Source organism: Leuresthes tenuis, unplaced genomic scaffold (assembly GCF_036924035.1).
Source record: "Leuresthes tenuis unplaced genomic scaffold, fLeuTen1.0.hap1 SCAF_2, whole genome shotgun sequence".
NCBI classification, from domain to species: domain Eukaryota; kingdom Metazoa; phylum Chordata; class Actinopteri; order Atheriniformes; family Atherinopsidae; genus Leuresthes; species Leuresthes tenuis.
The window spans coordinates 16,476,978-16,492,298 of record NW_027325356.1 but is presented as its reverse complement, the minus strand read 5'-3'; the positions used below and the strand labels follow the sequence as shown (position 1 = coordinate 16,492,298).

General features: G+C 39.8%; 2 protein-coding genes across 2 annotated transcripts; one reads left to right on the top strand and one right to left on the bottom strand.

The window, feature by feature from the left end:
* Positions 1–907: 907 nt before the first annotated feature.
* LOC140301794 (phenazine biosynthesis-like domain-containing protein 1) lies at positions 908–6,168 on the bottom strand. Its single transcript, XM_072380406.1, has 10 exons — positions 5,983–6,168; positions 5,386–5,485; positions 3,913–4,011; positions 3,523–3,638; positions 3,115–3,144; positions 2,920–3,008; positions 2,548–2,639; positions 2,135–2,218; positions 1,832–1,894; positions 908–1,684 (listed from the first exon to the last, which is right to left on the bottom strand). Exons 1-10 carry the CDS (start codon positions 6,064–6,066, stop codon positions 1,572–1,574), a joined length of 870 nt encoding a protein of 289 aa, XP_072236507.1. The 5' UTR covers positions 6,067–6,168; the 3' UTR covers positions 908–1,571.
* A 1,426-nt stretch (positions 6,169–7,594) lies between these two features.
* hnrnph3 (heterogeneous nuclear ribonucleoprotein H3 (2H9)) lies at positions 7,595–15,124 on the top strand. Its single transcript, XM_072380405.1, has 11 exons — positions 7,595–7,695; positions 8,672–8,764; positions 9,076–9,231; positions 9,547–9,690; positions 10,974–11,112; positions 11,862–12,061; positions 12,332–12,427; positions 12,707–12,822; positions 13,761–13,896; positions 14,041–14,097; positions 14,215–15,124. Exons 2-11 carry the CDS (start codon positions 8,677–8,679, stop codon positions 14,289–14,291), a joined length of 1,209 nt encoding a protein of 402 aa, XP_072236506.1. The 5' UTR covers positions 7,595–7,695; positions 8,672–8,676; the 3' UTR covers positions 14,292–15,124.
* The last annotated feature ends 197 nt before the right edge of the window (positions 15,125–15,321 follow it).

The window sequence follows — 15,321 nt, the reverse complement described above, 5'->3', positions numbered from 1 at the left end:
TTTTTCTCCTGAACCGTTTCTTCACATCATCCAGCTTCCACCTGCTGCCCACAAGGCCTTACCCAGCATGCACCTGTGATAGCAGTCTGAGTCCAGGAGGGCGTCTCAGGTCAACGATTACATCTCACAGTGAAGAAGCCAGTGCCTGTGGATCATCTCGGCAGGGCAGAGAATTATAACAATTATCTGCATATTTAGTTGATGATCCATCAGGAGAAACGCACCATCTTTACAACCAAATCGTTTGAACAGGATTTGAGCTGACTTTGAAGTGAAACTTAAATATTTCAAATAAGGCCTGAGCTAACTTTTATAAAACAAAGTAATCGATATAAAACCATCAATTGCATTCAAATTCAAAACAATTTTTTTCCCTGTATGTTGTTTTTTATTTTTTCAGATTTGAAACCTTTAGACCACAAGACGATGAACAATTCTTTCCAGTTTTATAGGTATTATTGTCTGTAAGTAAGGTACCAAGACACTGAACAACTGAAGTAGTTGTGCTGCATACTACAGTCAGATGTGTTGGAATTGCACTGTGATAGTTTGTTTTCCAAACCGCTGAACCTCGACTATAGCTGGTCACTGTCAAGAAATGTTTCATCGAATGCCTCTGTTGAGAGGCTTGTGATATTTTACATGTTGTTATTGGTACCTTAATCGGAACATTTTCTCACAACACACGGGTTGCATGAACAAACAAGCTTTTAAGGTTATTTTTCAACCTGCTACAACAGTCGTATAAGCTCCTTAAACATGAAAACTGAAATGGTGTCACTCAAGAAGGACCAAAAAGCTAGATTACCACATTTATTGTCCGTTTCCTACCAAAAGCAAACATTTCTCCACCTCAGGACTTTAATAGGGTGATGCCGATGTGATTGCAGAATTTGATTTTGAGCCTTACACATGTGACAAAACAGTTTTTTCGTTAACAGGCTTTATTCTATTGAGTTTTGCCATCACCGGCCGCTGTTAGGAAATTGCACCAACAAACTGATGAATCGTTTGGAGTTCTTTCTTAAAAGCCGCTGTTATCGAAGCATGTTGTCAACAGCAGAAACTGAACTAAAACCGTGGGTTTTGGTCATGCAGGTCTCTGACACCAGCTGTGCTGAAACCGCAGCATTACAGAGGAAACATGTTATCATAACAGATATTACATGAATTTTGCAAGAAAGGACGGAAATAGTTTTGTGGATTCAAACGTATGTGAACTGTGAGTCGTGACTCGTTTATTTCTGTGAGCTCCTGTCTGAGTCTGATAATACACCAACTGTGATTCTACCTTTGATCCGTTTTCCTTGCAGCACAACCTCGGATTGGATGTGTTAGTTTTTTCTATTTAAAACTTGTTTGAATGTTTGTGTAATGTGAATAAATAATGCTGAACCGGAGTGTAAGTGCTCTTTTGACTCTTTCTCATATTGGTTAGCTTTGGGATGTTTCTTCAGCAGATTGACCAGTTTGAGCTGGCGACCATTTGACCTTCAATTTAAAACCATCTCATTTTCATCAGCTTCAACAGATACCCAACACCTTAATCCGCCTTTAGCATACACTTGCGACTACAGTCTGATTACTCCCTGCATTACAGAGGTGACCTCTCCAGCTATGTTGATTCTCCCGTCATCTCTCACTTCAAGCTCCAGCTCCCCCCCTCGGCTGGAGCACTGGTACGCTACACAAACACACAAGATAATCTGAGCGTAAACGACAGACTATTTATAGTGGGTGACAACAGCTGTTATAAATCACATAATGTTAAAAAGTTGAAGTATAGACTTGGCTAGCAGTTTAATTATTTGGAATTGGTAGAAATACTTACCCAGCATTTTCTTTTTTCCCAGTTTTTGAGACCAGTAGCTACCCAGGACAGTGTGGGAAGATCCTGCAAGGACAGAAAATGCATGTAATCTATATGAAGCACGTGACACGCCAAACATTTAGCACCTTTTAATGTTTACGCGCAAGCTGTATATAACTGCATCGTCTGTTGTTTTTGACCCATTGCTTGTATGTAAATGTGTACAGCAACACTGAAGTAGTGTAAATGAAAGCCTTGTCAGACGATGATCAAAAGGATGCTATTGAGAAGCAGCAACAGTTGTGGTGATGGTGACCATCTTACCAGTGACGGGATCCTCTGGGATACCAACCCATGGCGCAAAGTATCTTGAGTAGAAGTCATATCCTGGCTGACAGTCTGGTGACCCTGTGATCAGAAGTAACAGTGTTTGAAAGAGGAAATGTTTTGATTAGCTCCAGATCGAGGCTGCCATCCGGAGCGAGTCTTGACATTACCGTTTGATTCATATTTGTGGGCCACTGTGAAGTTACTTTAAACAGACATTTGATATACAACAGTTTAACTGTTAAAATGAGTAACAAGTTAAACTCAAATGTTTCCTGAAAGACAGATGGTTCGTGTTCTACGATATTATGTGTTTTAACTATTGAATTACTACGTGTTGTCTGATGCAACGAGCCATAAAACTGTCCAACAACACGAGTGGTTTAGCTGCACTAAGCAGGCCTGCTTACCTTTCATAGTGATGATTAGTCCTTTGACTCTTCCACTTGTCTCACTGTTCAGCAGCGTGAGAGGATCAACTTTCAGACTGGTTAGCACTGACCTGGAGCCGATACACATGTAGCACAAACTCAGTTTAGAAATTTTTGAGGTGGTAGATCAGCAATGTCAGTGGTGGTCTGCATTCCTGGCTGGCTGGCTTTGTTGGGGTGTAATGGACCTTCCCATGAGGTCAGAGTTGGAAGTATACTACAAGTGTTTGAAGAGCCAAGAGCTACACATGAATTAAAAGGAATAATCGTGCACAAAAGATTCAACTCAATTTGTCACAGAGTTAAGTTTCTGTGCATACTGTGTGTGTGTGTGTGCGTTCAGATGGCAACCTGTCACAGCTGTCCGACAGTCGAATCATCAGCTTCTTGGTGTCAGAGTTCAGAAAAACATCCTGAACTGGGTGGTCTCCAACTGCCACCTGTAATACACGCAGAGAAACAGTTAAGCACACGGGACGTACTCGTACTGGGGCAACGCTGTTGAGCAGGTGAACTCCTAACTCATGCACAAAGGTCATTACTAACCTTGATAATGTCTCTGAAGTCATTGGGATCCTGAGATTGGAAAAAAAAAAAGATTGTTATGGATAGCATTTTGACTTTTTTAAAAATACATTCCAAACTGAACATTCTTAACTCTTTTCAAATAATATAAAGTATATTGCAAAAAAAAAAAAAAAAAGCATGTTAAATTTACGCTATTACAGCTAGAGCTTTATGTAACATTACTGTGGGACGGTTGAGTTCATAAATTTGGTGAATTGTAAAAGGAAAAATATCTTAAATGTTTAATACTCTACACACTCCAACTAGCAGCAAACCCACTCATTGGTTCTTCAGGCAGATAGTTACAACTGAGATATTAGATGTCAACTAGGATGCTGTGCTTCTGCAGCTTTGTCCAGTCATGCCTATCTGATCATGTGACCATACCTCATGGGTGGGTGGATTAAGAGGAAAGTCCATGACATATCTCTCCCTCTCCCTCTCCTGGGTGACAGCCAGGTTTCCACTCCTGGTTTCAAACACCACTGTTGGATTTACATTATCTGAGGGAACACAAACAGTGTACATATTATAACAGTCTAACCCAATCACATCTGCTTTGTGTGTTTTTTAAGCAACCAACATAAGCATGTACTGACTGAAAATCCTGTAATGTGCACACAACTTAACACATTGTAACTTCACAGTATCAGAATGCTTCCGAACAAATGCTTCGTCCACAGTTTGCATCTCCAATAATTTTGTCCTTATAGTAATTCTGTCAGGAAAATAGACTAAAAGTGCACCCTGTTTACCCTTACGGTGCATGTGTCTTACTTTGAAACTGGAACAGCACAGCTGCAGAGGCCAGGGTGGCATGACCACACAGATTCACTTCAGTTGCCGGTGTAAACCATCGGAGGCGAAACCTTGATCCTGAAAATTACACCACATTTTCAGTTGCGTGTCATATTTATCACACGTAACTTTTTCTGAGAAATCTACTTGCAATTATCCCTAGAGCTGTAACATTTCCGAATGCAGTTAAAGAAAAAATTTTTTTAAAAAGCATACTGTACTGAAAAGACCGTACACAACCACTCTCTGTTGGGGAAAATAGTAGTTCCACTACATGCACGTTTACAAGGTACGGTAATGTGCAGTACTCAGTTATTCATAATCTAAAGTTGGGCCCTTTTTGCATAACTTGTTTACTATGTCAAACCAGAAATGGTCAACAAGAATGAACCCTAATGAGTAGTGATATAGCAAATGTTGTGCCTTCTACCCCACTATATCCTCATAACAGCTTTAGTTTACTAAGTACTTTTAAGGTGGAAGATTTTACTCAGTGGATAATAGAAAAAGTTGCACAACAGTTACACCTCCTTGGTGTCTTAAACAGAGCCGTTTTTTGTCAAGGCCACGCATCAGGTAACAGAGTCCATATCAAAACCTTGATTTAGCTCCGCCATCTTCTGCTCGTTTCCGCTAAACCTCTCACGTGGATTTGGTTTTTAGTAAATGTTATATATGTTATGCATCAAACCTGTTTGTTGTAATTTCCTTTTTAACTAAGCATCTCATGCAATATCAGAAGCTCCCATTTTAAAATGAAGGTATAGTACATACAACTGTTCAAAGAAGCTCCACCCCCAGCAGCCTCAGCAGTAACATGCTACTTAAACACATTTTTATTTAATCTATCAATAATAAAGTTCATAGATGAACATTCAGTCAGTGTTCAGTCGTGTACTTCTTTCTTCAACACTTAAAGTCTCATGCAAGACTGTTACTTTTCCTTAGATCAACCATCTGAACACCTCCTCAATGATATTAGATATCAGTCTATTTGACGCTGGTTCTAATACTGATCATTGGAGGGTGAACTCTTGACCTCTAATTTCTTACACAATCCAAAATGTGTAATTGTACATAGTCAAATGGCAACGTATCCTGAAATCAGCATTTGAGTTTTTGACGGCTCTACAGTGCCATTTTGAAGATAAGTTTTAAATATTCAGTATCGTTACTGAAGACACTTCCAGTGTCTCCAGAAACCTAAGGGTATTATCAACTTCCACCGGCTACCAGCACTGTCCATGTCCTTAACTATGTTTAAACCCTGAACCAGAGAATTATTTGTAGCAGTTTTACACATATATATCAGCAGCCTGGACAGTAATATCAAAAACTGTAAATATAAAGGAGTCAATAGTTAATACAAGTGCATTTCTGTTGAACAAATCTCAAAAGATTTGTGTGATCAACAATAAGTAATGTAAGGGTGGTAGATTTGAATAGAGCTACCAGTGGTGAAAGTATCAGAAGGGTTGATTCTGGTGATGAAGGCAGTTTCTGACAGGTTCATCTCTGCTGCTATTTTCAGATACAAGTCATCATTCAGTTCCTGTTAGAAACACATGACACAACACACAGATATTAAATCATGAATATGTTGTATTGATCATACATGACACGTGGCACACGTGCATAGTAGTGTCTAGGGCTGCTTGGATTGTTGATATTTTACAGCAGATGGTTTAATCATGCAACACTTTTGACATTTGACAAGAAGTGTGTTGTCAGTGACATCTAGATGTAATCTAAATTAAAGACTTCTACTTGCAGGCGGTGGGACGCCCGACCGGCCATGTTTTTTTGTTGTTGTTTTTTTTTTTGGGTTGGGAAAAAACACTGAAGTCGCACAAAATTATTTGGAGTATAGTCCTGCTGAGGGGCTTAAGTAAGTCAACACTCTTTGTGTAGAAGTTTAACCTAGGAACATATAATGTACTCGTTAAATAAACCCTAAATATTTCCATGCTTTCTGCTTTGTTTGCCTCTCGGTCTCAACAACTCACACACACTCTCAACACACTCACTGACCCAAATGTTGTTACTCACATGCATAAGTGGACAGACAGCAGCGGGGTTTCCCTTGAACGCTAAATTAGTGAATGCATCGACCGTAAATACGGGGATCTCCATTATTAACTGGATTTAAAATGGAAACGGCCTGGAACGAGCAGCGGTGTCAGGTTAGGACTTTTTTTGTTGCAGCTCGATGGACTTTAAACCCCAACTGGGTTAACGGTGTGACCTCGATCAGCTTCACGTCCTCCACGCCAGGGCTGCAGACTCACTCGGTGTGCTCCAGCTGCATTTCAACACTTTGTGTGAAGCTGAAAACCAGTCATATGTTGAGTATGCAACAAAAGTAGGCTCCAAATACTGCGCCCTCAGTCAAAATATGTTTGATAATGTAGGAAAAGTGCAATAAGATTGTAGTTGCACCGTAACTTGATTATATTTTTGTGTGTCTTTACAAGGTGGCAAGAACACCTACATGAAAGAATAGGGTGAACATGCAGGTGTTCAAGGCCAGCAAGATTTTGTCACAGTAATTTCAATTTGCCAGTTGTAGATGCCTATTCGTGTTCTCAAAGTTGTCAGTCTTGTTAATGGCAGCTTACAATTGGGTTCAGTTCAATACTACTTTATTAACCCCAGGAAATTATATTGTTGTGTTATTATTATTTTTAAATATGTTATAGATGATGGATACAATATATAGAAACCTTCAGAGGTTTCCATTAATGAGTTGGGGTGTTGTTTTTGTAGCTTGGCAATAACTTAGCACACAATATCACTAAGGCATTGACAAGTAACACAGGTGAACTCTCTCTGTAGACAACGTGGACAGAAACTCACAGCCAACAGTTCAAGATCTGGGGTGCAGAGGCACTTCTACTCTCCATCCATCTATTATCTACCGCTTCTCTGGGGGTCGGGTCGCGGGGGCAGCAGCTTGAGCAGAGAAACCGAGACGTCCCTGTCCCCGGCCACTTCCTCCAGCTCTTCCGGGGGGACCCGAGACGTTCCCAGGCCAGCCGAGAGACATAGTCTCTCCATGTCCTGGGTCTCCATGTCTCAGTGGGACGTGCCCCGAACACCTCACCAGGGAGGCGTCCAGGAGGCATCCTTACCAGATGCCCGAGCCACCTCATCTGGCTCCTCTCAATGCTACTCTCCATTAAAAAAATATATTTAGCCCTCTTCCTAATCCTGCTTTGTCCCCATCAGGGGTCAGAGCTTGTCCATTTGATCTGCAAGTAATATCAAACTTCCCATGAGACTCAAAGGAAGAAATGGTTCAAGCTTTCTCGTCTTTTTTCTCAATTTTGTTCCTGCTCTGTACTAGACTTCTCCTCTTCACTCATTCCGATGTGTGGTCTTATTCCAAACACAGATAACTGAAAGCAGATTTGTTGAACAGCACCTACTTTTCGTCTCTCATTAATCTTATTAATCACCAACCCACATAAGGTTTGAATGTACAGGCCCAACTCTTGGCTGATATTCATACACATTTCCTAAATATTTTTAATTCTATTTGCAATTAAGTGCTTTATTAGTAGTTTGACTAAAATAAGGGATGTGAATATGTATTTCTCAAGACGGAAAACTATATAAGATTCCATCATTCTTAGCTAAAGATTAAAATACTAAGTTTTCCTCTTTATGTCGAACTCTCGCGACAACATACCTGAGTGTGTTTTCTGACAGTATCACCTGAGGTTTGGGACAGGAACAGAAGACCGGGTACAGGAGCTGCATGTAAGATCATTTAAACGGTTTCGCATACTTTTCACTGACGACTTGCCTATTTATAAGTAGGGATACATACTCATACCCGGTTCCAACGCACGACCGTTATCTTGTGAACTATTTCAGCTTTTACATTTGACCGCTGTCACTGTCCTACAGTTAGCTTTAGCTGCTAGCTTGCTAATGCTGTAAAGCTAGCATTTTCACGACAGTTTGACAGTGAAAAGGCGTTAGCATACGTTCTTACTAACCTATGGAACAGCCTGATAAAATGTCTCCATTTGCTGATGCATATGAATAGATAATGTCTTGTAAAGGTTTTATTAACGCAGTAATGCGAGTATTATGAATGAATTTAAAAACGAAATATGACCATCGAACCTGTCTGCCGACACTTGGAGGAAGTTTGAAACGTTAGCTTAACTGATACGCTTTAACTTTCACGAATGTCACACAAATAGGGCAACAAAATGATTCAGTTCATCCTAAAAGTGTCAGTCTGTCTTAAATTAAGCACAGCATACCTGTGTATTGGTTATTTACTATGTTATCTGCTGAAAACTATTGGGCTGTTGATCACCAGTTCAAGCTTCGAGCTGATATTTTGTTGTGTGTTTCTGTGTGCTATACTTGAATAAAACGTACTATTTATAGCTGAAAACCACACCTAGAAATAGAAACAACACAGTAAACTTTGTCATTATCTTTAAACGTAAACGAACAGAATAAAACATTAAAAATAAAGACTTCATACAAAACTATATATGATGTCTGTTAATGGCAGTTTGTCCATATGTTCATATACCCACTAAGCTACTGTCTTCAATAGCTCTGATTCTTAGTTTAAATCTGATATGAGGGACCTGACTCACTGACTCGCGCTTACAGGGTCAAGGGGAACAGGGACAAAATTCTTAGCCTATTTGTAATTGTTAGAAACACTGTAATTTAATGTCTTGCTGCTGGATTGTGCTCTCTGTGGCAGTGAGGATGTCTCTGAACGAAGAGGGTTATGTGGTGCGGATCCGAGGACTTCCCTGGTCCTGCACACAGGAGGAGGTGGCCAGTTTCTTCTCTGGTGTGAACACACATATCTTTGACACCTAAAGCATAAAATGGATAATCATTTTTTGATAGTCGTAAACTTATCTTAGTTCTCCTCCTTGGTTGAAACTCTCTTCAAAGTTGTTTCTATTGCAATAATAAACATCCCAACGGAAAGAGTTATTTTTGCAGGCATTTATTGCTTCATTATGGAAATGCTGTCCCATTTACCTAACTGACACAAGTGTAATTTCTTGTTGCTACACCAAAAGTATACCAATATTATGACCATGAGGAAAACGTCTTATTTTAAAAAGAAATTGAACCAGTCCCGTTTACACGCAGACTGTGACATCGTGGGAAAAGTAAATGGGGTGTGTTTCACCTACTCGAAAGAAGGCCGTCCCAGTGGTGAGGCATTTATTGAGCTGAAAACGTCAGAAGATTTTAAGAACGCTCTAGCCAAGGACCGTAAATACATGGGACACAGATACATAGAAGGTAGGAAGTTTTCACAGTTACAGACTGCCAAATGTTGGAGTTGTAATCTGTTACTTTGTACTGTATTTTTGTAACTTTGCATGATTGCTGTTTATTTATGAAACGGATTACTTGCACTCCAGGATCAAAGTATTCTGATACGATCTAATCAGTTTACCGTAGAGCTGCAGTAGCTGTTCTGTATGTGTCACAATGCAAGTGTCTGTGTGCGCTGTTACAGAGATGATGCATAAATGAGAAAAATGCATATATATTTATGTTTAAATTATCATCTCGGTTGTGATGTTTGTGCCTCTGTTCCTGTGTCTGAATCAGTGTTTAAGTCAAACCGTAGTGAGATGGACTGGGTGCTGAAACGTAGCGGCCCTGCTGATTATGACAGCTGCAGTGGCTGCATGCTGAGATTGAGAGGCCTCCCCTTTGGCTGCAGCAAGGAGGAGATTGTCCAGTTCTTTTCAGGTACATGAACATTGAAACATTCATTATGTGAAATTGTAGTGCACTCTGGTAATGTAAAAGTAGTTTATGCAGACTTACTGTTCAGCCATTGTTGCAGTTTCTCCACTGTTGACACCGATGTCTGAAGGGCGCTGCACAGCAAGCAAACCAAATTAGACAAAGTCGTTAAAAGAAACTCGAGCATGTAAAATGTCTGAAAATATAGCACTCGCCTGCTGTTTCGTATTTGTTAGAGGCCTACGCTTTTCATACAACCCAGACTCATTGAACATGTCTTAATTAACCTCATTTAACAACAACTCTGGCCAGATAATAACTAAATTAAATGTATTAAATGTTTAGAGGAAGTCACTTTCATGCATTTCTCTAAGTCTGGTGGCTCTGATAGATCTTCAAACCTTCAAAAAGATTCTGACTCATTGTTGCTTCTAAAGTTTTTTTTTCAGTCACTGTTAACAGGTGCTCCCTTAAACATTCCCATATTAGGAAATGTGTCTTGGATTGTTTCATAAAAACGCACAAACACCGCCAACTGCACTTTGAGCGGTGCTTTCTATCTTACAAATCGTAACACAAATGATTAACTTAACTTCACTTTTTGTGCATCAGTATGGATGTTACACACACACACACACACACACACACACTTGTTTGTTCTTGTTGTTCAGTTGTAGTCTCTTACTAAACTTGTCCTTGTTGAGAAATGTTAGTTTGATATCGGACATGATTTACATGTTAAGCCATTATTTAGCACGCTCATGTGACTTGAATCAAAAATGCCTCATGAAAGGATTTACTGACAGGATGAGCTGAGCTGGGCTGGTTTGGCTTAGTGTAGAAAGTCCCACAAAACTGATATGGAGTCAGTATTATTAATAATCTGCAGCTTTTAACGAGGATAATTACAACTGAGCCATCAATATAGATAACTCTGTAACTCAACACCAATTTAAAAATGAATAACTAAATAAATCAAGTCAAATTGGCTGGTTAGCAGCTGTACGAGAGTTGAAAAATAAATTTACAATATTGTTGCTTTAATGCTTACTCCAGGCCAGTGCTTGTTCTTTTTTTCACTGCTTGGGACAAGCAAGCGTAGGTCCAGTTCCCAGACAACCTCCTTTTTTTTTTTTTAAATGAAGTCTTAGTAGGTAGTACAACCATTGTGTATTCGCTGTCATGACCCATATTTCTCCTGAAAACTCCACAGATGCTCTGGGTGTTGTTTTATCTATTCTATCAGTCTACCTACCGACCTATGTATTTGTGTGCTTGGGTTGAAGGGTTGAGAATCGTGCCAAATGGGATAACTCTGCCAGTGGACTACCAGGGGAGGAGCACAGGGGAAGCCTTCGTGCAGTTTGCCTCAAAGGAGATAGCAGAAAAGGCTCTGGGGAAACACAAGGAAAGAATAGGGCACAGGTGGGACAGATGGGAGAGGGACGGGCTGGACTGGGTTGGCTTCTATTGTAGTTCTCAATGGGTGATCATATTAGAATAACTGTGGTATTGACGAGATGGGTTCTCTTCTGGTTAAATGAAAATGATGGGTTGGAATGCCAGAATATACTATTTAAACATAGTAATTTAATTGGGTGGGTCATGTAATGCCTGAATCTTATGAGTGGGATTTCATGGGAATATTTCTTGCTAAATGTTGAAAATTGGGATAAAAGGAAATGTATTTAATCTTTAAGTTTGAAGTTGGTGTGACTATTGTATGACAAACAGTTCTGTGGTTATTTAAGACAGCAACATCTGGATAGATTTGATTGGTACTTCCTTTATATATTGACATACCCTGTAGATAGAAAACAGTGGAAGAGGGGATTAAGTGTAGAATTGTTGCAGTCAAAGCATCTCTGTGATTCTAAATCAGAAACGCAATCAAAGCATTACCTAAACGCCTTGTAGGGATTCGCTTTACTGTAAGTAACTGTGGTGAGGTTGGTGTAAAAAAAACTCCTTCAGCACAGCCCTAAGCCCAGCTAATGATGAGATTTTGTTGAGGTTGTTCATTCATTTTGTAGTACCAATTAGAATACTTATCTTTGTGTATTTATCTTCTCTCTGTGTAAATCATACCTGTGCCTATAACCAGAGTTGAGCTATTTCTACAGCTTAACTCTTTCCTTTATCCCCTTCCATCCCACGGGCTGCTCATGTTGCAGGTACATAGAGATCTTTAAGAGCAGTCGTAATGAGATCAGAGCATATTATGAGCTTCCCCGAAGGGGAATGGGCAGCCAGAGACCAGGACCCTATGATAGGCCCATGATGTCGGGCCCGAGGGGAGGATTCTTTGCGCCCGTGCCCAGCCGTGGTGGGACTCTGATGGATAACATGAGGAGTGGAGGTGGTTATGGAGGAGGTATGCCAAATACTTACATCCTTACAGATCAGTCAAAAGTTCTGATATGTATAAACAAATCTGTGTATTTGTCTTTCTAGTGATGTCATTTCTAAATGTGTTGTCTGATGGGTTTATTAAGCATCGCTCTTATTTTGGGATGACAAACGTTTTCTCTCTGTGGTTCTGTTCCTCAGTTCTGTCATTATTCTGTTGGTGCTTCAGCTTTTATGCCTTCAGTGTGGGAAAGTTTAACGTCTGTTACCCCCTTTCTTTCTGCTCCGTTTCCAGGTTACAGTGGCTTTGACAGCTACAATGGTATCAGCAACTACTGCTTTGGCAACGGTATGTTTGATGAGCGAGTGAGAGGAGAGAGGGGTGGAAGAGGTAAAGTTCAAAGGTTATTTACTCTCGATAGACTTGCTGTAGAGTTTATTACATCTGCTGAGAGGATCAAATGGTTTTCAGATCATTTTGGAGTTTGGCTGAACATTTTAGAATTTAACATGATTAGATAAACCCTTTGCCTGTCACACCTGTCATTCATATGAAAACTTTGCACCTTTTTAAGATGAGTTAATTATAAACCCCTGCTCTTTGGTTTCAGTTTCATCTGCAAGGTTTTCTTAGATTGTCATTAGGTAAAATTGTGTTTGTTCCCTTCAGGAATGGGAGGTCACGGTTATGGTGGACAAGGTGATGGTGGCTCAGGTTTTCACAGCGGGCATTTTGTCCACATGAGGGGTTTACCTTTCCGGGCCACAGAGGGAGACATTGCTAAAGTAAGAACACACACAGTTACCATGGCATCCTGTGTAGGGGACCAGCAAGTCCTTTCATTCCAGAGAATAAAAGTTTTATTCTGATTGTATTTTGCCTGGAGAAGAAAACAATTACAACTGTTTGATTTCAGTCATTCAAGAAAAATGTCTCTTGCCTGTTGTGTAATATTTTGGCAGATTTTAGTCAGAGGCACCCTCAGGCCTGGTAAAGTATATGTTTGGAACTTATTAGAGTTTTTAAAAGTTAACGTGATAATGTATTAATGCAAACTCACTCAAACAGTAATAAAAAGATGAGTCCCATTAATGCTGGGGAACATATATTTGTAGTATAGTTGTCACTGGAATACAACCTGCAAACAAGATCATATTCAGGCTGAACACCAATAGCACTGCTCCTGCTGATATTTCATGGACAACATATAGCAAGACATGAGCGTCCAGCAAAATAACAACAGTGATTCAGTTACCTGATGGTGTGAAGTTTTGTAATCTTGGCAGAATCTGTGTCTTTATTGCGACCTGGCATGTAGCCGATGACTTGGTTTTACCATCTGGGCCGTGCAGGGACGAGCAGAAGCCAACACTGTCCAACTGTGTTCTTATCTAAATAAGAATAAGAATAAGAACCAGGGCCAGTCTCGACACTTAATGGATGACGATGAATATTCTTATCACTTCTTCCTGAACTCACCCAGTGATCAAGCAGGGTGAAATTTCAGCAGATTACAAAGTGAAAGTAATTTGTGCAGATTACATTTTTTAATTGCTTAATGCTCCTAGGAAGGATAGTATTTAAGAAAAATTTACAATATTTTTAAAAATAATTCTCGTAAATATTCTAACAGTTTTTTTTTTTGTTTTTTTTTGCCAAAGACGAGACCATAAATGTTGATCTGTGAAATCTTCTTGTCTCCCCCCCCCCCCCCCCCCTGCAGTTTTTCTCTCCTTTACATCCACTGAGAGTTCACATTGACGTGGCTTCTAACGGGAAGTCGACTGGAGAGGCAGATGTAGAGTTTCGTTCTCATGAAGACGCTGTTGCAGCAATGTCCAAAGACAAAAATCACATGCGTACGTCCTCCGTTTCTCTTCTTTAAACGCTGCTCTTAAATTTGTTTCACTTTGTGACACTTTTCTAGTTTACGATTCACAACATTGTGTGACAGTAGAAGCAGTTTGTACCGTATGAATGATGTTTTGATGTTCTCTCCACAGAGCATCGCTACATTGAGCTGTTCCTAAACTCAACATCCAGTGGAGCAGCTGAAATGAGTGAGTTCTCGTTCAGGCAATCATCGATCCATTAAGCTTTTCACATATTACAGCTAATGTGGCCCTCAGAAATAATTCAGCTTATACTCAGACTCATTTGTGTCGAAATTCTTTCAGGTCGTGGTGGGAGTGGTTACTATAGTAACTCAGGAGGCGGAGGCTCACGAAGCAGCAGCCTGCGAGGTCCATACTGATGATGTCATCCAACTCTCCCGGGTTCATCCTGGCGTTTGTCTGCATCTCTTTGGGCCACATTTAATCTTTAGCATTTCTAAGCAGGAAAGCTGACGGGAAGTCGATTTGCTGTTTGACCAACTTGTTTCTTTAGGATTGTGGTACAACCGCATCCAAAATACAATGTCAAACCTCAGCAGCACCACTTTCACACCTCGCCTAAAAGCAAAAGAGGAACAAAACGGCTTCTCATTCTTAAAACCTCAGAGCCGTGACAGGTGCTGAACATTATTGGTTCTGTTATTCTGCTTTTTTATGACCGTTGGATGATGTAATATAGTTTATTACAAGTCACATGAACACAAAAAGATATAGTTATAAAGTACTTTAGAAAGGTACATTTATTCTTGTGATCAGTTTAGGAGAAATCCAGAGTTTCGAATGATAAATACCTTATACCAGAGCTTGTTTGTTTAATACAAAGAAAAAATGTAAAAACATCTTTTATGGCGCTCCAACTTAAGGACCAGGGGTGGTCACGGGGACTGTGTCTCCGACTAAAACAGCTGACACGGAGATTTCTTGATCTGAACGATTGCCCTTCTCTTGAAAATAAAGACGACCACCCAAACACAGATTTCAGATCAGCTTTCCTGGTGTGAAAGGTTTTCGAAATGTGAGCCAGTGTGTTTTTTATGAATGTTTTCACAGTTCATTACAGAATCTAAAACCTAAGTTGAATATAATTTTCCACTCTTAATGAGTGGATGCAAAACAAAATCTATATTTGAGCTGTAAGATAGCACATGCAGCTATTGTACATTTTGCCTAATAAATTTTATATTTAATTGTCTGTTTGCCTTCCTGACTGACTTTATCCTTGAAGATATGTTGACTGATAGCGAACAAAGCTTTGGCCTGAGGGTAAAGGAGTTTTAAATGCTAACTTTATAGATTTAAACCAGATAAATAGACTGGTCTCATCATTAGTGTTGAGAGGAATTTCATTCTCCAGCAGAAATCACGGTAAATGTAACAACTGTTGTGTCT